Source organism: Melanotaenia boesemani, chromosome 12, assembly GCF_017639745.1.
Source record: "Melanotaenia boesemani isolate fMelBoe1 chromosome 12, fMelBoe1.pri, whole genome shotgun sequence".
Classification (NCBI taxonomy): domain Eukaryota; kingdom Metazoa; phylum Chordata; class Actinopteri; order Atheriniformes; family Melanotaeniidae; genus Melanotaenia; species Melanotaenia boesemani.
In genome coordinates this window covers 30744919-30766886 of record NC_055693.1, presented here as the reverse complement: position 1 = coordinate 30766886, position 21968 = coordinate 30744919, and the positions used below count along the sequence as shown (strand labels likewise).

At 38.5% G+C, this 21968-nt stretch overlaps 1 protein-coding gene across 1 annotated transcript in view; it reads right to left on the bottom strand.

Moving 5' to 3' along the window:
• Nucleotides 1-692: 692 nt before the first annotated feature.
• Nucleotides 693-21968, bottom strand: part of LOC121650148 (insulin-like growth factor-binding protein 2-B) — a 34788-nt gene continuing 13512 nt past the window's right edge. The window contains exons 2-4 of the mRNA XM_042001490.1: nt 17720-17856; nt 6056-6196; nt 693-1341 (exon numbers count right to left, since the gene is read on the bottom strand). Of these exons, the coding sequence (XP_041857424.1) occupies nt 1213-1341; nt 6056-6196; nt 17720-17856 (407 nt within the window). The 3' untranslated portion in view covers nt 693-1212. The remainder of the gene's footprint in view (nt 1342-6055; nt 6197-17719; nt 17857-21968) is intronic.

Genomic DNA, 21968 nt, shown 5'->3' with positions numbered 1-21968 from the left:
GACACTCTTATGCATGAACATAGTGTTCTATATGGACAATCCATGACGAGCACAGACATCCTATAACAAAACACAGCCCAGTCACGGCCTTCCAGGTTTCACTGCCATTGCCCTCGTAAGCGTTTAGGTCCCCCAGCAGAGCAAGACAGTCCACGAAAGGAATGCTCTCCAAGACCCCATCCAAGCACTCCAAAGAGCTCACCCTGCATGTTAAGTAAATAATTAGGGATATTAACACAAAGTTAAATGAAAACAGTTGAAAATTACAAAAGAAATATAAATTTGTGTCATGTTTTACAGGCTTTTTAATGGAAAAGCCTTTTAATTTTTTTTTCCATAACTTATTGACACATCAATTTGTTTATTGAGCCATTTTTAAATTTCTGTATTTATTCTTAATTTTGACAGTTTTGGTCCTCCACAGGCCATGCCAATGCAAGATTAAAAAGCAAGGATATTGCCGGACTAATAGTACATTTTCATCTTTCCCCTGCTTTATTGTGCTGCGTATTCCAAACAGTGAATTAATACGTTATGCTGTCTGTAAGGGACAAACAAACAAAGAAGCAAAAAAACCCAAAATAAAAACAAACAAACAAACAAAAAAAAAAAAAAAATACACACAAAAAAAAACAAAAAAAAACATTGATATAGGACCAAATTGAATACAATGACAAATTTCACTCTTTCACGCCTTGATATTTTATTATATACATTTAAGGTAATTTAAGTATGCATATCAACAAAAATTTTTGTTTTGTTTTATTTTTAATAAGTAAATCCTACAAAAACTTCTTGAACAGTGAGCAACAAATGATTAGTTTACTTTAGTTTAATTAACATTGGCTAAAAACTGTGTTTAGCTGTTAAAAGAGCAAAATTTCTTTTCAATGAAGTAAAAACATACTTATAAATGTGTTGCTATCCACACCTTGAGTTGGAATAAATCTGATTTCAAGTCTCAGATTGAACATGTAAGTAGGAAAATGTGATTGATGGCAGAGTAGAGTAGAAGAATATTGTCATTACATATATTTAATATTCTAACCTCAAGCCTTACCCCATTTTAAGAAGCAAAGAACCTCACAAATACTGAAACTGCTTCACATTTGGAAAAATGATCCTTTTTGTAGACTAAATTTTAAAGAAAAGCCAACTCAGTATGATGGTTGTTGAGGTGTGCTTGTGAAATGTTGCTGCAGTGGGCATCACTCAGAGCTCCTCCTGAAACTGGCTACAGTTGGGGTCCCCTCGAACTTTAGGTGTCTCTGGTATTTGAACCCCTGTTACGGGGTTAACGCACCAACACTCGCCCCGTTGGCCATTGGTGGACATGTGGCACTGGAAGGAGAGAAGAAAAACACAAACTAGACAAGTTGGAAAACAGTGGAAAAAAGATGAGGGGGGCTAAGGATGCACAGTGGGAAGCAGGGGATGCATTAATGAAGCATGGCATACGGTGGCTTGAGATGTGTCTGTGTGTGTGTGTGTGTGTGTGTTTGTGCATGTGGATCTTCTAATGCTGGCAGGCCATTGGATGAGAGTGAGGGCCATGGCTCGGGTGGGATGACACTCACCCAATAACAGCCCGTCCTCAGGTCATGCCCCCTACTCACAACCAACAACCTATCCACAGCCACACGTTATCAGAGACACAAACACACACACACACAGAGGCATGCCAGTAGGCTAGCCCCCCCGCAGAGACCCCTCCTCTTACTTAGAAATGAGGTCGTAATTGAAGTGGACACAGTTTACGCCGCGCACGCGGGGCGACCGAGTAGGGGGAGGCAAAAAGAATGAGGAGGCGGGGGAAAAGAAAGGACTTTCCATTTTCTTCCTTCGATGAGAAAGAACAAAAAGAGTGACAGTTACAGTAATTACCGCGCAACACGGAGGGACAACTCCAAAGAGGAGCCAAGTGTTGAGGAGGTACAGTGTTCCTCCCTGGGAACTGAGGACTCCAGTCAGAAACAATGCTGTTGTTTGTGACCAGTGACGAAAGTTGGCTGAGTGGTTGAGAACCCTGCTTTAGGAAAAGGTGGCGCCTATTCAAATCTTCTTTTCTGCTCCACTATCTTTGTAAAAACAACAAAAAAAGAAAACACTGGATATGTGACCTTGTTTGTCCTCTTCCGTCTGATTTCTATGGATGAGCAGAATTCAAATTCCCCCCAGTCGGAAGCACGGTTCCTTCCTCGGCTTAACAAAAGTCTTCCCATGAAGTACGCCAAACATTTTTATTGCCTTGTAACCTTGAGCTCAGAAGCTTGTTGATTAATTCATGACAACATCCCTCTACGCATGCGTATGTGTATTTAAAAGCAAAGTGCTAAGGAAGGGAAGGAGGGGATATATATATATATATATATATATATATATATATATATATATATATGAAACAGTATAATTGAACTGATAAAAGTTGTGTTGTGAGTGCCATTTAGAAAATTAAATATAAAAGAGAAGGTACATTTGTGGGAGAATGTTGTAAAATATTATGTTGTGTTGCTAAAGGCGCAAATCTGATATCAGGAGACAGTTGAGACTAATAATAATAATAATAATAATATATACAGAGAGTCACAGCAGCTCTGCACAAGACTGCTAATGAGCCATTAATCAGAACCAGGTGTGTTGCAGCTGGCAGACATCTAAAACCTGCAGGATAGTTGGCCTTAAGGACCAGGGTTGGGGACCTCTGCCATGTAGGACAGAACACAGTCACACATACCTCTGAAATCATGCATATACTACTGTAATCACATACACATAGCATCAACACCCACATACACACAGAAGCAACATCTTGCATATATAGGAAACCCCCCTTCCTTCTATGTCCCATGATCATGGCAGCCTATCAGATGTCATTATGGTATTTCACTGATTTAATCCAGGTTATTGTGCATTATGTTTGATTATGTTTGTAAATTTTATATTACTTACTATATATGTTCATATTTCATATTTTTCCCTTTACATGTGCACATGTAAATAATCTTACTAAACTGTTGTTTAATTATTTTATCATTTTAAAAAGATTTATTTTTATCTTATTTTTGTTTAATTTACTCATCACTATAATTTATTATTATTTTAAAAGCATTTCTTTCAAGTACTGAAATTTTCGAGTTTTATTTATATTCCATATTCCCCTTGCAATAAAGATATTAAAGCAAACTGTACAATCATGGTTTTCCTTTAAGGGGCAAGAAGAATAACAATATTAGTTTTGATGAAAATTACCATAAACTAATGGTATCGACAAGTAAAACTTTGGTATCGCCCATCCTTACATCCTATACCCATTTGAATCAGTTATAATAGAACTTTACTAAGAGGTTGTACACGTGTATGTGTGAGCTCATAGTAGTATACTGTAAATGACAGGTTTTATTTCGACACTTGTTTGAAGTGAGAACTTGTGTGAGAGAGGTCAGGGAAATTACCAATAACGTAAATAAAGTATGATTCATTTAGGTGGCAGAAGTCAAAAATAACTTCAACATTGTCAGACAAACTCTCCTCTGAATTGTTGCAATGAGACATGTGACGTTACTCATTTTACAATCGAGCCTGGTTTAGAATCCACGCTCTCTGCAATCCGGCCTTTAGCTCCGCCTCTTCCATGACTATATTACTTCTCACACTCACATAATACAACTTCTCATTTAAACCAGTGTCAGCTCACACATACACATGTATGAGCTCTCACATACAGTTCCAAGTGGTTTTGGTAGTATATGCATGATTTCAGAGGTGTGTGTGAGGTAAAGATGTATTCTTTCCTTTAGGACACCTCGCAACTACCTGCTGAGACACTGCTGAATGGGATGTGGTCAGTCCACCACAGAGATCTATGGCCTTTGAACCTTTAATGGTGAGATAGTCATTAAATAGCTGACATCTGTAAGCTATTTAGTTTTATTTAGTGGAAATACATTTTTACATAGCCTGTTGTGTGACATCAATGGAAAAAAAAGTTGTGTCAGTTCGTTACTGATATGTCAACAACTTGTCCAATGTATGTATTTTGTTTTTACCACACTAACTCTGCATTATGTCCACATAAGACCCGACTTAAACAAAGTTGCACCTGAATTCATGCCTCTTAGTAATTATGATGCTGTGATTGATTACAAGAAAATGCAGGAAATCATTGTAATAGCCCATCTTGCTTATATTTTAGGGTATGTCCCCCCAGGGTAACCATGGTGTAGGCAGCCTGTTTCCTGGTTTTGAGGTATTTGTGGTTTTGGGGAAACATTAATGCTGACTGGCATATGTGTCCCATCTAATTTAGTTAAGCAAAACTCAGTTACATTATTATAATTCATCCAAACATTAAAATAGATATAAACTAGAAGCAGTTAAGAAGCCCAGACCTAAGGGTCACTCACCTGAGGAAAAACCTCAAAAGGCCCACCAGCCCACCCAGAACCCTCTATACCCTCCAGAACATCATGATTTGGGTCAAACAATGTCAGGTTATAACATCTACCATGATGTCATCTTTACTTTTTTTTTATTTTATTTTGTTTAGTTTTTTTCTCTTTTTTTTTTTACCAATGACTCTGGGCATTATCTGATGAGTCTGAAGCTGTAATGACAAAATGATCCCTATCTCCCATTAATAAAAAAAATCCTTAAAAAATTCCTTGATACGGATGGCGAACAGGATCCCCCATCCAAAAAGTAATCACTTGTTCCTTAAATCTTTATTTCTGAAATTTAAATCCAAATCTGTCCATTACTTTTTGAGTTTTGTTGCTAACAGACAGACAATCTAACTCTGCCAATACATATTAAAAAGATGAACAGAAGCAGAAGAATGAATGCAGATAAGTTTTGGCTATGTTCCAACCAAACAATGAGGAAGACTCAGATGGGGGAGCAATGATCACCTCCTCTTACTACAACAGGACCTTGACAAGATGCAGATCCAGTGTTCATTTGGAGCTGCAACTAGAAGACGGCCTGTTGTGGTGTTTTACAACGTTTTGGACATGGCTACACTGAATGAGGGGTCCTCTATTGGAGCTGCAGAATGACTCAACATGTAATCCCACATGCTAATCAATTAATTATTTATATATTGAAGCTTGTCTACTTCTGAATGATCAAAAGGGAACAAAGGGAAAAATGGCCTCTATAAATGCCACCTTTATTAATTAATTAATTTATTATTATTATTATTTTAATGCTGTGTCAACACAGTGTCAAAATGACACCTTCTGGTGTTAAAAATCAGTCCTGGATCCAGGCAGTGATCCAGATAATCAGTTGTTCCTGAAAATGTCATTAAAATCTGTCCATTACTTTTTGAGTTATGTTTCTAATGGAGAGACAGACAAACGTACGCCTTTTGTAAAGAACCTTTGCTTTGGTTGGGGCAATAACCTCATAATTATCCATAAACATTTGTGTTGCAGCCATGAATTCCCATACCTAATTAACATGTAAGTAGTAAGTAAGTAAGTAAATGTTTATTTATATAGCACCTTTTAAGATAAAAATCACAAAGTGCTTAACAAAAAACAGAACACAAAATAACACAACACAGAGAACATAAAAACAAATAAAACTAAGTAAAAGCAAGTTTAAAAAGATGTATTTTTAGCTGCTTTTTAAAAGAGATTATGGAGTCCACAGATCTCAGGCTGAGAGGAAGGGAGTTTCAGAGGGCTCTGTCACCTTTAGTTTTCAGCTGTATTGGCTTAACAACCAGCAGACCTTGATCACTTGATGTCAGAGACCTGCTGGACATGTAGGGCTGTAGAAGGTCTTTGATATAATCAGATGCTTGGTCATGTAGAGCTCGATAAGTTAAAACCAGAATTTTAAAATGCACTCTGTAATAAATGGGAAGCCAGTGCAGCTGGATTAGCAATGTAGTGACATGAGTGACCACAAATTAATTAAATATAAGTCTGAACTTTATAAATCATTGCATTCTGATTTTATTTGCATTTTACACAGTGTTCCAGCTGGTTGGAGGCTGCAATGAAAAGGGTACAACTTTGGTGGGACAAAGACTCTGTCCATAGCTCACCTGTTTGAGGTTGTACTGTCCATATCTGTCACAGTTCGGAAATTTGAGTCCATACAGGTTCTCTAGCGGGCCTCTGTTATCCTCAGAGCTAATTCTGGAGATCTCCTCTAAGACCCTGTCCAGCTCCTCCTGACAGGCAGTCTAATATGACAAAAAATGTAACTGTTAATGAAGCAGTTTAGCACAAACAGATTAAATTTGATGTTACAAAAGTTTCCTGTCCAAGAGAAAGGCTGGTGAAACATTTGTTTGTGTAAAAGTGTTTCAAATGCACACATGTAAACGCTAACATTTATGTTGCTGAGCTGATCGAATACCAAGTTCAGCCATGATTAGTGATGTGAATTTGGTGGGGTGGAACAAGGCCAAAACCACACAAACATTTACAAATATATATATATATATACCCCCTCCTTCCCTTCCTTATATATGTATAATTAATGTGCATGCCGTTGCTCTCCTGGAACACACACTGTTCATTGTGACACACACACAGTGTGTATCACTGTGCTTGTGGGAACAAAGGGGTCCAGTCTTATGATTAGTTGGCTGAGGATGAGAGACAAGAGCAGGAGGAGGCAGTCTGCCACAACCCTTATCAGACATCTGAACGTATGGATGAAAAGTGCTCTTTTTCTCTCTCTGGGTGTCTCTTTCACACTCTCTCTTACAGTCCTTGACTCTTGTCTTTCTCACTGCCTCATAATGAAGACATGCAGAGGCCTACACGTCATGACATGCAACATCAGGTTTCAATGTGACCTAAGCCCCCTAGCTACCACACACTGAGGGACAGCTTCAGTTTTTTCATGCTCGGTTTTTATTTTATGCAGTACCTATGCAATATGTGTACTGCATACACTAACTTGTCATTTGACTGGGCCCACCTGTTTAGTCGCTTGTTAACACAAGTATCTAACCAGCCATTCACATGGCAGCAACTCAACCCATTTAGTCATGTAAACATGATAAAGATGACTTGCTGAAGTTCAAACTGAGCATCAGAATTAGGAAGAAAGGGGATTTAAGTGACTTTGAACATGATTGTTGGTTCTGAGTATTTCAGAAGGTGCTGATCTACTGGTATTTTCCACACACACCAATCTCTAGGGTTTATAGAGAATAGTCTGAATAAGAGAAAATGTGAGCAGCAGTTGTCTTGACCAAAATGTCTTGTTGATGTCACAGAGGAGAATGGGCAGACTGGTTGGAGATGACAGAAAGGCAACAGGAAGTAAAATAAGCACTGGTTCCAATCAAGTTATGCAGAACAGTATCTCTGAACACACAACACGTCCTACCTTGAAGCAGATGGGCTAAGAACAAGAAACTGAGGCTTCAATTCACACAGATTCACCAACACTGGACTGATGAGTCTCTGTTTTAGCTCCACATTCAGATGCTAGGCTCAGAATTTGGTGGACAGGACATTGCACAACATGCACGGACATTGTTTTTATGGCTAAATCAAGTCAGTTTGTCAGTCTTTGGCTGTGTTTAGACATTCAGCCCAGACTGGACTTAGACCAAAGTTAACCTGAAATAGGTACTGTTAATGACTTCTGGACATAATCAGATCAATGTGCCTTGAATAATGTCTGCTGCAGGTACTACACTAACTCTGCATTATGACCACATAAGACGCGACTTAAATAATATTGAATTATCCTTTTAAAACAGATGATGGAAAAGGTGATGAACATTTTTAAAGGTAAATGGGGATAAAATAAATTATAAGAAAAAAATATAAAATAAAGAATTGTTTTCAGCCTCTGACCAGGCGCCTACAGAACTTTATAGAATATGATATGATACTGCATTTTACATTCCAACAGCATAAAAAAAACCTCATAGATAGATAGATAGATAGATAGATAGATAGATAGATAGATAGATAGATAGATAGATAGATAGATAGATAGATAGATAGATAGATAGATAGATAGAGAGGAGGAGAGACACAGTGCAGGGTAGGGGGGAGAGCAGAGAAAGTAGCTGTGATAAACTTCTACTGGTGAATGTTTTGCTACCAGCTTTAGCGATAAACACCACACAGTTCTTCTAGTTCCAGCAGAGTCCCGTGTCTGCTTCAGCACAGCTGGGAGAGGTGAGGGGAGCTAAGCCTGAAGCTAGTTGTTGCTTCACCCAGTAGTAGTCACCTCTCCTCCGCCTCCCAACGTCGGTGTGGTGATAGAAAGTTTACCAGTTGTTGCTGTCAGTTTTCACCGATAGCAGAGGCAAAAAACCAGAGCAACACGGTTACTAAACCCTCAGAGATGTTGCTTCAGGAGCAAAAAGACAAGACAGAAAGATGAGGAAAATAAGCTCTGTTTTGTTGTAGCCGAACGTTCCCATGGGATCAGTGTTTAGTTTAGGAGCATTGCAGCCACTTGCCTATATAAAGCAGCCAACTCAGGTTCAATCACGATGTCGTCCTGACCCACTTTCTCATCCATCTACTGAACGATAGGACACTAGAGCCCACATAATGTTAAATATTTAACTGTAAAAAACACTTGTTCATGGAACACGCGCAATATACAAATATAATCTCATACGCGTTTTACAATTTCCATTTGGAGATAAACAATTTTTTTTCCATTCCATTATTGCTCGTTGACTTCACAATTAATTGATTTTGTCGAGTACTGATTATGTCTAAATGGAAAATGGAAATTAAAGGAGTTCTGAAAGAATATGTCTTGGGCCCTGTTTACAGCATGACGCTGAGACTGTAAAATGCAAAAGTTTTGTTGCGTTCTGTCCTTGTGTTTACGCAGCAACAGTTTTGGGTGGATAAAACCACAGAGTGAAACAGACTCCATAGGGAAACCGTCATTGTAAGCTGGAACTGGAATCCTTTGGCAATGATGACATTTTTACATCATACCCTGCTTAACCTGCAAAAAGAACAAAAACAATTGCAAACCTCCATGTTATGTTTGTACTGCTGCATTTTTTTTTTTTTTTTTAGTTTATTTGGTCTCTTGAAGCAAAACCTGCTTTTGGTAGAACATTTATGCCTTGAGCAAAGACGCATAGGTCACATGCACCAGCAGTTAGCACGCAAAGCTTCTGTTGTGTTTCTTATGAGCATGTGGCTCACACCGGAGTGTGTCGTTACATTGTCCTATATGTATTTTTCCCTATGTAAAGACAATTTACATTCTACGTTTAGGTAAATGCATTCTTTTCTTTTTTTTAAATATACAAATAAAATTTTTTTAGCATTTTATGTAAAAATGTTGTGTAAACAAGAACTTAGTTTTTATCAGAAGGAACTGCATTTATTTTTGAATGGATGAAAAGCTAATCTTAGCACATTTCCCATCCGGTTTTGTGATGTAAACAATGCTAATGAGTTAAAAGAGTCAGCCTGGTAATTATTTTTGTAAACGTCCTTGTTAAAAGAGCTATTAATCCTTTTAATCAGCTTCCCAGCATTTCATTACCAAATCTGGATACATGTGATTCCGATATCATATAATGCTACTTTGTTAGCCTGTTAGCTGCTTCCTAGCATACAGTGTGATCTCTCGGTCCCACTTTCTCATCATACAACTTCCAAGTAAAGTGTTTTGCACACTTGTTGATGATTACATGGATTTACATAGGAATGAACCCTGTGATAATTTTACAATCCTGAGGATGTCCAATTCTGGTTTTGTTTCCTTGCTTGCCAAACTTGATTCAAACGAATGGGTCATTAACAGACTTGTTATTAACATAATTTGACAACAAACTGTTTAGCATTTCCATTTCATTTGAATGTTATGTTGGAGCAGAGAAACGTTGGAAATCTATGAGCAGTAGCCATCATGGACCAGGATTGGGTGTCCTTGATCTGTTTCCACCTGAGCTACCACTGCTCCAAGTAGCTGGGCTCCCCTTTTCCTCCCAGAACACCATCAGTTCCTCCCAGCAAGGTAATAAACATTTTATGTGTATCTCATTATTTTTACAGATGTGTGTAGATCCCCCATTCTACATCCCAAAACTCCTCTACAAGCTACAGATCTGGTCTGCTGATCTGTTGCTTTGATGCTACTAAAACCAGTTATGAACATTGATTAAAATGTTTCTGGGAGTTGACATAACAAAATGCACAAAATTTAAACTATATAAAGTGATGAGGCTGTGCCAATAGAAGCTTTCCCACTCAGTCACAGCACTGTTAGCAACAGGTAGACTCCATGAAAAAAAAGAAAAAAAAAGTTTCTTGAGTCAAATTCTAGGTGAATATTTGAGGCTTCTGTGTTTAAAATACAGCCTCTCTGGCAGTCATGCATTTAAAGTCACTGAGTACACATTTTTATCTCCTTTCCTGATTTGATGTGAGCATTAATCTAAGCTACTGACCTGCAGGATTTTATGCATTGCTCTGCCATCCCGTGACTGGCTTGTTGAATAAAAGCATGGTTAAGCAGGCGTACAGGTGGTTCTGATAAATGACTCAGTGAGTATGTACTGTAATATATGTATATACGTTGCCCAATCTGGCCCAACCCCGGCTCATACACTCAAGCTCACATTTTATATACACTTATGTGACACGACCACCCACAATGAAGTGCATCCATGCTTGACACCAGCCGTCTGAAGTTCCTCCCCTCAGACAGCTGCTTGAGTCCTTTTAATGCTCCCGCTCTTTTGTTGTTCTTAATGAACTTGGCGTTTGTATTGTACCGCCCGACTTATTTTTCTTGCTTTTATTTAGTTTTGTTTTCTTGCAAGCAACTAAGTTAAACGAGGGAGAAAATGAGCAAAAAGCATTTCATTGTTTGCATTATTGAGACATACATGGGCCTCCACATACGTAGCCCCCTGGGCAGAAGCTCATTTGCATGAAACAGAATATTTGCGCTTGTACGCCATCCCAGTGAAGATTATCAGACATGTTTTTATGTTTTTTACAGAGCCGTATTTCAGACTGTGAAATGTTGAGTGAGTGTTGAATAATACAGAGGGGGCGGTGCTTGTAGTCTATAGATTACAACTGCCAACGTACTTTCCACCATGCAAAGAAAAACAGCATCCCTTTTCATGCATATAGACGCTTATTATGAGAATTTGTGAAAAGAAAAAAAGAAAAAACAACAAAAAAAAAAAAACAAGCCTGCCTCCAGAACTGAGTAAAATGCAGAGCTGTAAAGAAAAAAAAAAAAACATAAAAAAAAAAAAAAAAAGAATAGTTATGTAAAAATGAAAGTACACTTTGTTCTGATTCTAGGTTGGACATTAATAAAAATTCAAAAGATCTTTCCCAGGTCTTTAAACTTGAGATATAATTTCAGAGTAGGAATGCAAAACAAAACTAAGCTAAAATACAGAATCAGTGTGTGAAAAATTAAATTCATCCTCACTACTTACGGGAATTGTAGCAGTCAAATGTTGCTAATCTAATTGAATTAATTAACTGATCAATACCATGAAAGTAGACATTTCACATAAAACTCAGGTCTAAACCAGGTCTAGACCAGAATTCAACAAAACATGTTAGTTCAACAAAAATTGTAAAAAGTCAAAGCATTAAAACCCATTTGAATGTATACAATCCTAAGTTTCATTTTTTAAAAGATAGAAAAAGTTCAAGTGTATATTAACGCATCCAAATGTGCAAAAAGCTGCTCTTAAATTATGTTTTTGTTTCTTTTGTTCTGAGCTTTAGAAGTTGTGACTGAAAAACAGCCCATCAAGACTGCATCCCAAGTCGAGGTTTTGTACTCTCCAGGCTGTCCCTCTGCAGCTTCATCTGATAAAAACACAATTAGAGTGACTTAAAGACAATATTTCACCGGTAAAATTGACTAATGCTCGTTTGTGTGGTGGTCAGTGCTGCGATTTCACAGCAAGAAAGCTGCAGGTTCAAGCCTTGGCTGAGCGTAAACCCTGTTCACAGATGCAAAGCACAAAACTCCCTGCGAGACTCTGAAGTTGCGAATTATGTCCATATCTTTTCTCTTCTATCTGATTGGATTGTGACAAATCAAATTATCCAATCAGAGAGCAGACAGCTTCCCGACCTCCTGCACCACTGCAGGCTGTTAAAGGGGAGTAGAGTTTCAACATGGACATAGGCGCGAGTACATCCCATAAACTGTCTCAAAAAGATGGACGTAGCCTCTGTGATGTCACCCATAAGTTTCTAAAGAGCTGAATTGAAGCTCATTGGGCAGTTCTCACTGTCGCCATCTTGGCAGCGTCATGCGTTGTCATTCCCGGAAAATCCAAAAATGGGCAAAAAGGTGGGGCTGAGAGGGAGACTGTGAAGGTGGGGGTGGATGATTGACACCCATCAAACTACGAGCTGCCTGTAGCAAAGAGCTAACCGAGCTAACCCCGAGCTAATGGCAGCTAAGCAGCTAATGGAGGTAGGCTAAAAAGCCGGCTAAAAACAGCGGTTGTGCTGCACTCTCCCTTCTTGCCACAGATATTGGATACCTGTCAATGAAAAGGACTTTAATTATGCCAAATTTCAAGATTAAATAACATCCAAACAGATGAGTTAGAAAAAAATTCACCCCCCGCACAGTTGTCATGAAGGTAAACTTGACCTATTAATCCTAAAATGGTTTTTTGTACCAGGCTTTAAACATGTTTATTTCTGCTGTGAATTTGGTCTCTTTATCATGGGAGTCTTTGGGGATTTGCTCTGTTTTGGAGACAGCCGCTAGCAAATGAAGGGTGAACAGCAATTTTTTGCACTTCACAATTTACTGGCCGAGGTTGCCGCTTGGTACATCTGTTATTAATGCCGCAGCAGCTACCCTGGAAACCAAGCACCATTGAAATAGTTGCTGCGGCACACAGAGTGCAGCTGGAGGAGAGTGACCGGGTGGAGGAGAAAGTGGTGCTTTGCAGAGAGCAAGACAGGCCAAAGCACCTGCTGCTGGAGTCTCGGAGTCTTGCACATAGTTTTGTGCTTTGCATCTGTGAACAGGATTTTTGTAAAAGAAGTTTATTTTTATTTTCACAAATACAAATCTTTTTTACAACCATGCAAACCCTTTTCTGCACATTTGCAAACTTTAATTTTTCAGGCAGATTGTTTTTACAGGGTGACAAAATTTATTTACATATGCAAACTATGAAATTTTTTGCAAACATTCATTTAAAGCTGCAAAATCTTTGACTTAACATTAAGCCCATATGAATGTGAGTGGTTGTTTATCTCTCTGTGTTGGACCTTCAATGGACTGGCGGCCTATCCATAGAGTACCTTGCCTCTCACCTGCTAATTTCTGAAACAGGCTCCAGCTTCCCTGGAACCCTGAACTGGACTAAGTGGTATAGCCAATGAATGAATGAATTTAGCTAAATCTGCATGCATGATGATGGCCCAGTGGAAAAGTTAAAACTGGCAATGATGCCAACTAGGACAAGGATGGTGGTCCAATTGGGACCCCAGGTCCAACTTGAACTGTAGTTTTGCTAAGCTGTGCATGTAACTTTACTGACTGCAAGGGAGGAAAGACATTACCACTAATGTATTTCTGATATCATGTTTACTCTTATACCTGCCACAGGACTACAGATGAAAATTAGCCTGAAGAGCTAAATCTGGCATATTTACATGGTGAACCTTGTGTTAATTAATATGGAAAGTCTAATTTTAAATAAATAAATAACAACAACAACAACAATAACAATAACAACAATAATAATAATAATAACAATAATAATAAGGTATTACAGAAGCAGTTGCTGCTTAATCTGGAAAGTCTTAGAAGGCTGTTCCCAAACTATTTGGCATTAATCACCTACTGTAAGAAAGATTATTCACATCCAATTAGAGGTGGGTAGATTAGCCAAAAACTGTACTCCAGTAAGAATAGTGTTACTTTAAAATGAGATTACACATGCTTAAGTGCCATCCAAATAATTACTTAATGAAGACTAAAAGAGTATTTGGGAAAACAAATACTCAAGTACTGAATAACTAATAACTGACTGTCATCATACTTATTTTTTTTTTCACTTTCACCTACTTTATTAATATATTGGGGCCCAAAAGAAACAACATTGTTTGTGTTTTATAAAAGGAAAACTATCATACCTTTGATTTTACAGGGTCCATCAAAAAAAAAAAAAAAAAAAAAAAGTTTCAGATCGGAATTGAAGAGACAGCAGCTCCAGGAATCTAACTACTTTTTTTTTTTTCTTTTTAATTATGGCCCTGTGAAAATGATGTGATCGTGCCAAGTGCAATGAAACAAATTTATTTGAAAAATACCTGTTTAATACAAAAAATTTTATTTCATTTTAAAGTTTACCAGCTAGTTAGTGCCCCTTTATCAGCCTCTTCCTTGGATCTGTGATCAGTTCGGCACAATTGGATCACGTCATCTTCATCGCCCTTTAATAACAAAACTCGGTTACATGGAGCACTAATCAATTATATTAAATCCAATTTTATTCATGAGGCACTTTTCAAACAGGAATAGCACAAAGTACTTTACATATTTTAAACGATGGGTCTCATACACAAGCCTTTCTTATGAACAAATGTGTTCTTAAATACTACTTACGAACTTTTTACAAAAATAGTGGCATTCACCAAAATCTAAATAACACTTAGGAGTACTCTTATAAACATCTGAAAGCCGACATGTTTAAACAAAATCAGCATTTGTGTTGTTTTTGTGCTGCTCCGTTCATTAAAATTCAACCATAAAACTAACAACAACAAATACCAGTCAAGACAGATCTAATGCTAGTGCTGGTTGGTGCAAAAGATGCCAGCTCTGTTCCCTCAACTGCAAGAATATCACTCCATAAATGTCCAAGTCACCTCTTGCTGAGGGTGGTGTTTGATAATTAAAATTTACTACAGCAGTGTCTTTTATAATAATAAATAGATTTATTAAGAAATCAAGGTTATTATCTGGTTAATAACTTTTATACACAGGTCGCACATGTGACTTCAGAGCATTTTTTGTTCGCAGTGTCCTTTCATAATCTAACACAGCGGTTGTTTATGTCCCCATACAGACGGATAAATGGAGTACTCGCAAATCTTCACCTTAGTCTGAGGCTTTGAAAGAATCTTTTAATGCGGTAAATTTGCGCTTTCGTGTTAATGATAGGCAAAATCATTGACAAATATCTTCGTTTAGTGAGGTACCCTGCTACTTGTTGACAAACCCATCCATCCATTTTCTTCTGCTTATCCGGAGTTGGGTCGCGGGGGCAGCTGCCTAAGCAGGAAAACCCAGACTTCCCTCTCCCCGGCCACATTCACCAGCTCATCCCGAGGTGTTCCCAGGCCAGCCGCGAGATGAAGTCCATCCAGCGTGTCCTGGGTCCTCCCTGGGACCTCCTTCCGGTGGGACATGCCCAGAACACCTCACCAGGGAGGCGTCCAGTAGGGCCTCCTGACCAGATGCCCGAGCCACCTCATCTGGCTCCTCTTAATGCAGAGGAGCAGCGACTCTACTCTGAGCCCCTTCCGGGTCACCGAGCTTCTCAACCTATCTCTAAGGGAGAGCCCGGCTACTCTGCGTAGAAAACTCATTTCGGCAGCTTGTATTCACGATCTTGTTGTTTCAAACACTACCCACAGCTCATGACCATAGGTGAGGGTAGGGACATAGATAGACCAGAAAATCGAGAGCTTTGCCTTTTGGCTCAGCTCCCTCTTCACCATGACAGACCGATGCAAGGTCCGCATCCCTGGAGACGCCGCACCAGGTCGCCTGTCGATCTCCCGCTCCATCCTTCCCTCAATCGTGAACAAAACCCCGACATATGTGAACTCCAGGGGGACAGGGGACCCCACCAGACATTCCCAGCAGACTCTCACAACACCTTCCACTTAAGTGTCCAAAACATGCAGCCGCAAGTCAGATTATATGATTACAAAGTTGATTATTGAATTGTTGCCTACAGTGTACTGGTGCCAAGGGCACATGTGAATTCTCTAATGCCTGAACTTGGTGTTCGTTATGGACAATCCGTGATGATCACATACATTCAATAACAAAAACCACTCGGTTTCAGATCAGGGGGGCTGTTCCTCCTGATCACGGCCCTCCAGGTCTCACTGTCATTGCCCATGTGAGCAATGAAATCCCCCAGCATGTCACCTTTACGGGCTAAGCCCCACTAGGTTTCATGGGCAAAGACCCGGCCACCAAGCGCTCACCCCTGTGCCCCACCTCCTTGTCCGGGCAAGAAGAACCTAGATTTAATTGATTTGACTCATCATATCTGTTGATTGAGAGGAGCCAGATGAAGTGGCTCTGGCATCTGGTCAGGATGCCTCCTAGACGCCTCCCTGGTGAGGTGTTGTGACCACCTGTAGTGAAGGCTGCTGGTGAATTCATTGTGCACAAAACGGCAGTGAATGAGCAACAAAGCACTGAAGAGTACTTTTTTTGTTGTTGTTTTTTGTTTGTTTGTTTTTTAACCACACTTTTGTAGAAACATGACAAAACCAAGTACATTAAAATCATGTTTGTTAAATGGTGGCATTAAAATTATGTAATATTTGATATTTGTGGGTTTAAGGGGTTTAAGGAGACCAAAGTAGAGATATTTGTTGAGAATGAACAACACCTTGTTTACTGAAAACCAAACAGAAAATATCACCATAAACACTCACACTAACTGTAAAGCACTGTGGTGCCATGGGACACCTTTCAGTTGATTTTCATTGATTCAACCTCTAAAACTGGTATTAAAGAGCTAAATGTGAGGCCATCTGTCTGATGGCTAAAGCTTGGCTGAAATTGGCTCATTGAACAGTCTGTCTCAACCTGACTGAAATGCAAAATGCTGCGGTGGGACCTTCCGAGAGCCGTACAGAAACAAATCTTGAAGACTTGACACACTGTTCAGAAGAATGAACCAAAAATTCCTCACCAACAATCTCAGAGTCTGATAACATCATAGAGAAAATTATTACTTCAGGTTATTGCAGGTAAAGATGCTTTAACAAACTGTTGAATCTGGAGCTGTGCTTAGTTTTTGACACACTGTTTTCTGTCATTTGACTAAGTTTGATTAAACAAATAGTGACAGGTTTATAATCTGTAACATGTTCTTGTTGTTTTTAAATTTAAGACCTAGTAGAGGACCAGATGGTTTTATATATTGTCCTGATAGCTTAAACATTAGAATTGAACCGGGTGTACTTTCTTTTTCACATGACTCTATGTGTCAGTCATAATAAAATGAGGATGTATCAGATGAAACGTCAGCATGTCGGACTGCACTGTTATATTATGGAAAATTAGCTCAGGAGTTCTGTTGTGTGTTTGTAATTAACATGTATTGGGGGCAAAAATCTGAATATAGGTCCATTAAGTGTGTGTCTTCTTGAGCCAGTGAGTGCCCAGAGGAGGGCACTAATGTACCAGTCCCACAGAGTGTCACTGGTGTGTCTGTACTGGCTTTTGATGGTCAGCCTGAAGACTACATAGAAGCCAAATGAGCACAACTAAAACCCACACAGAAGCAGCTGTGAAGACAAAAACGTACAGCTGCAAACAAGGCTCTGCATTTATCATATATAGATTTTATCTTCTACATCGTTACTGTTGCAGGCTAGTAAAGCATCAGAGGAGGTCACTTTAAGTCTCATAAGTCTGGTGTGGATGCAAAACTCCAAAAAAAGACAATCTGATTTAGACTTTCATTAAAGATATAAGCAGAAGTCCCAACCTGTGGCTCTTTCTCCAGCTGGTTTGCTTTCATCTTGGTTTTGCGCTCATTCAGGTGTTGTTTGATGGCGGACTCCTGCCAAAGCCAGGCGTCTATGCTTGGTCTCTTGGTGAGTGGATTTTCAGTCCCAAACACCTCTGGAGTAAGAAAATAAATAATTAACTTACCAAACAACTTAATATACTGTGTACCAAATTATTATTATGTTTAGTGAGTTGGTATTATAATACGTAATCTGGATTTTACAGATCATATAAAAACTATTTCAAAGCATTAAACAGGTTGTAAAAAACTGAAAAAGTTTTCTTTTTTTTCATTATGATGAGATCATTTTACTACAAACAAATACTTTTATTTTTCTAGGCCCAGCATTAACATACAAAAGTCCGTAAAATAAGACCGAAAAATTGTGAAAGAATTTTACATTGAAACTTCTTTACAGCAGTTTTACCCAATACTTTTTAATCTGTGCATTACATCTTGGGAGCAAGAACTCTTCTCAAAACTAAACATATCTAGAGTCCTGGGTTCTGGAGTCATCTGGATTAGCTTTGTACTCTCAGAGTTCAACAGTTAAGTTTGACTTAGCTTTAGTATCCTGATTATATACACTTTTCCCCAGATTCACAAATACACAGTAGCAAAGTGTGCAAAGACTGCAAAGGATCATGGGAAATGCATGTTGAGATGTTCAGTCCTGTTTGAATACTAAAGTTGGTACGATGACCCGCCAGAACCACCAACACTAATCTACGTGTGGAACCAGGGGTGGAAATGATGCTTGGTATGACCTTAACAACTGATCCTGGATAAACTTAATTCAATCACTTGTTACTAACTGGAGAAAATCATTTCATTTGGTTCAACTATTGTCTTTATTTCAGTGTTGTATCATGCTGTAAATGAAACGGGGCGTATATACAGCAGAAGTGCAGAATTTCCCATTTTCATATTAACAGTCTCCATACACTTCACTTTAAAATGTCCTGGTAAGTTTCCGCCAGGACATAATCGGGTTTCTACACACGTTTCTTTGAGTTATCTGATATCACCTTAACTACTCTCATCCACTGAACTTGGAAGTCCATTGATAGTTTCTGTTAGGATCTCATTGAGGAAACCAGAATTTCCTCCCAAAATTGCTCTTTGGATGTTTTTCTGTGATTTGGCCTGTCCTCCACACGAAAACACAGATTTACAGCATTAAAAATGATTCTTTCAAAAACCTCCGACCCAAGTGAAGATTTACATAAATAACCAGAGTTTTACGTTTCGAAACATCACTACCTGCAACAAAAAATGCTTTGACGTCACATGTGCGACCTGTGTTTACATAGAAAAACCATGAATGCCCTCAAAACTGTGTTGTCGATTGTCCAGGTGCTTTTTGCTTGCTTGTATTTACAAGCTCAGGTACTGCTCCATGCAGAAGACCTCAGGCGAAGGACGATATTAGGGATGTTTATTTTCCGCCATCTAACTTTACCACGTTAGAGGCATTAAAAACACACTCATGCTTTAGGTACGTATAGATTTCTTTTCTAAAATTAAAGTGGTGCAGACTTAAGTTTTTTTTCTAGACGGAGGGGGGACGATATTTGGTTTTACAAAAACTCGGTTACATGTGTGCCTTAGATTCTGGATAGATTTAGCAGAGGTCATTTTGACACCCTAAAGGGTCCAGTCATCTAACTCCACATTATTCCAGCCCAAAACATTACTCCATCACCACCTTGCTGACGTGGCATTCTTGTTGGGACGTGGTGGCTAGCCACCATCCATCCATATGTCCAGTATCCAGTGTAGCACAGCATTCACCAGAGAGTAAAACTGGTTAAAAATGAGGCTTCATGTATTTCATAGCCCACTGGAAATGTTTCTCTGTGTGTATCTTGCTTAAAGTAGGCCCAGATGCAGATTTATGCACAACTGTGGCCTCTGGAGTATCCTGCATGAAGAGGTTCACCAGCTGCTTCAGATACTTGCTTACTTCTCATCAGTGGCTTTTTAACAGCTGATCTACGATGCACTCGGCTGACGAGACTTTTATCCCAACAAACCTGTCTGCGCACTCATTTTTGTCCCATGTTTTTGATCCCTTCTCAAGACATTAAACCATTTCAGGCGTTTCATTTGCAGAAAGATTCTTCTTTTTCTCCAGACTGCATGGATACTAGGACTAGCTAAATTATGTGGAACAACCTTCTTCAGTAGTTTTAACTTCTTCATTCCCGGTGTCGCAAATTCACGAAAAATCACTTGTGGCCTTTCTTAATTTTACATCTTTATATTATTCTAAAGTATTGAATTTTTTTATTTGCTTTTATTTACTCACATTTTAAATTTATTTTTATAACTATTTGATTGTTATTTATCTTTATTTTTTAATTATTGATTTACTTAATATTATGTTTTCTTTCTTTTTGTTATTATTTTCCAGGTTTTTTCCCCTGTTATTATTTGCTTTTATATCATTGCAAATAAATTCAGGTATTATGAGGTTAATGAAGCTCACCTGGAAACTAATGATGAAATCTAAGATTTTTATCAGTAATCTAAATAGATTTGAGAAATAACCCAAAATAAATCTAATATAGAAAAACTAAAATCCAAATGTTTCACTGACTAAAATCCTACATGCAGAATAATCTGGAAAACTGTGTAAACAACAAATGCTCCAAACTGTTTAGCTAAATGAAAAGAAAATCATTCAAAGTTCATTCAAGCTGTAACTTCTCTGTGACTTTTAGATTTTTAGCAGGTTTTTAAAAAAATGTCAGTAATGCTTAAAGTTAATGGACAGACACCTCAAACACTTCTTTACCATTTGCTTTCTAAAAGACACGTTGGTCTGCTCTTTTTTGTTTCTTTGATCACAAGCTGCTGTTATGAGCAACCATTTTTCTAATAACAGCCCCTTTTACAGGCCCTTTTCTTAATCCTGGAATTAGAAGACAAAGTTGTTCTGTATCCTTAAGGCATCCTGTGTGCCTCATACCTAATGTGACTAATGCTATGCTGAACAGTCAAGTATTGCAATGGCTGTAATTACTATGGCGACAGCGAGGACAGACGCTGCATTGCATCCAGCCTGGTTAGGTTTCTACTGGGCTCATGGTACGGATTGCGCAACTCCAAGCAGGAAGGTTCATTCGTCATTTGTGGAAACAGGAGAAAAAAAATAAAAAATAAACATAAAAGGAGATTCAGATCAGACTGATGACTGGATGTAAAACCCAGCGCACACATTTTTCTTAGGAATCACAATTGTGAGCTACTCAGTCACAACTGTTAGTCAGCGAAGTCCAGACTAGCAGGGATCCACGTGATGAAGGCTTTTTGAGATGACAAAGGTGTTTTTTTTTCTTCTTCTTCTTTTTTCTAAGTTACCTGCCAGAGGCTAATTGTGTGTGTGTGTTACTGTGTGAGGCTGTGTGTGTGTGTGTGTGTGTGTGTGTGCGTGTGTGTGTGTGTGTGTAATTAGCACTGAAGCAGAACTCCAGGCTGTAAATCATACCCGCGAGGGAAAGGCTCCCCCCGTACACATGCAATAAATCGTCCAAATCTTTCTCTGTGTTTGCACATGCATGTGCACATGTGTGTGCATGCCCTGCCACATGGAAAACCCAAACAGAACCTGCATTATGACATTGAACAGCTGCATAATGTCATATACTGAAATACGAGTTTGATGTTTCTTTTTTTAATACCTCTGTCAGAAAGCTTCCTGCAGGCTCTGACTTGCAGGTATGAGGTGAAGCATCTGTCTGAGTGACATGATGTGATACAGTCACTGACTCAGATATATAAAGTTACAAGGCTCTTAATTATTTCAGAAGTGGCTTTCCATCCACAGTAGCAGCAAGATCATGCTCAATGACTGAAACCTGAAAGGAGAAAGGGAACTTCTGAAGCTGAGGTTGTCGGTTCAGTATAAATATGGCATGTAGAGAAAAAAATTTGCTATCTGCACGCTCAGCATTGGAATAGCAGTTTTTTTGATTGTTTTTTTTAAAACCCAGTTTTAAAACAGTACAAACACACCTACATCTCTGTTCTTTATAAACTCACAAACTTTGAGTCAAAGCTTTCACTATACAAAAAATACCATATAAAACTATACAATTATTAAAAAGAATTCCATTTTGTTTTGGGTTCTGCTTGTTTGGTTTTGCATTATTTTGTCTGTCTTTTCTCAGGTTTTTAGTTTAGACCTTTATTAATTTTTCTCTTAATAACTGTTCAGTCA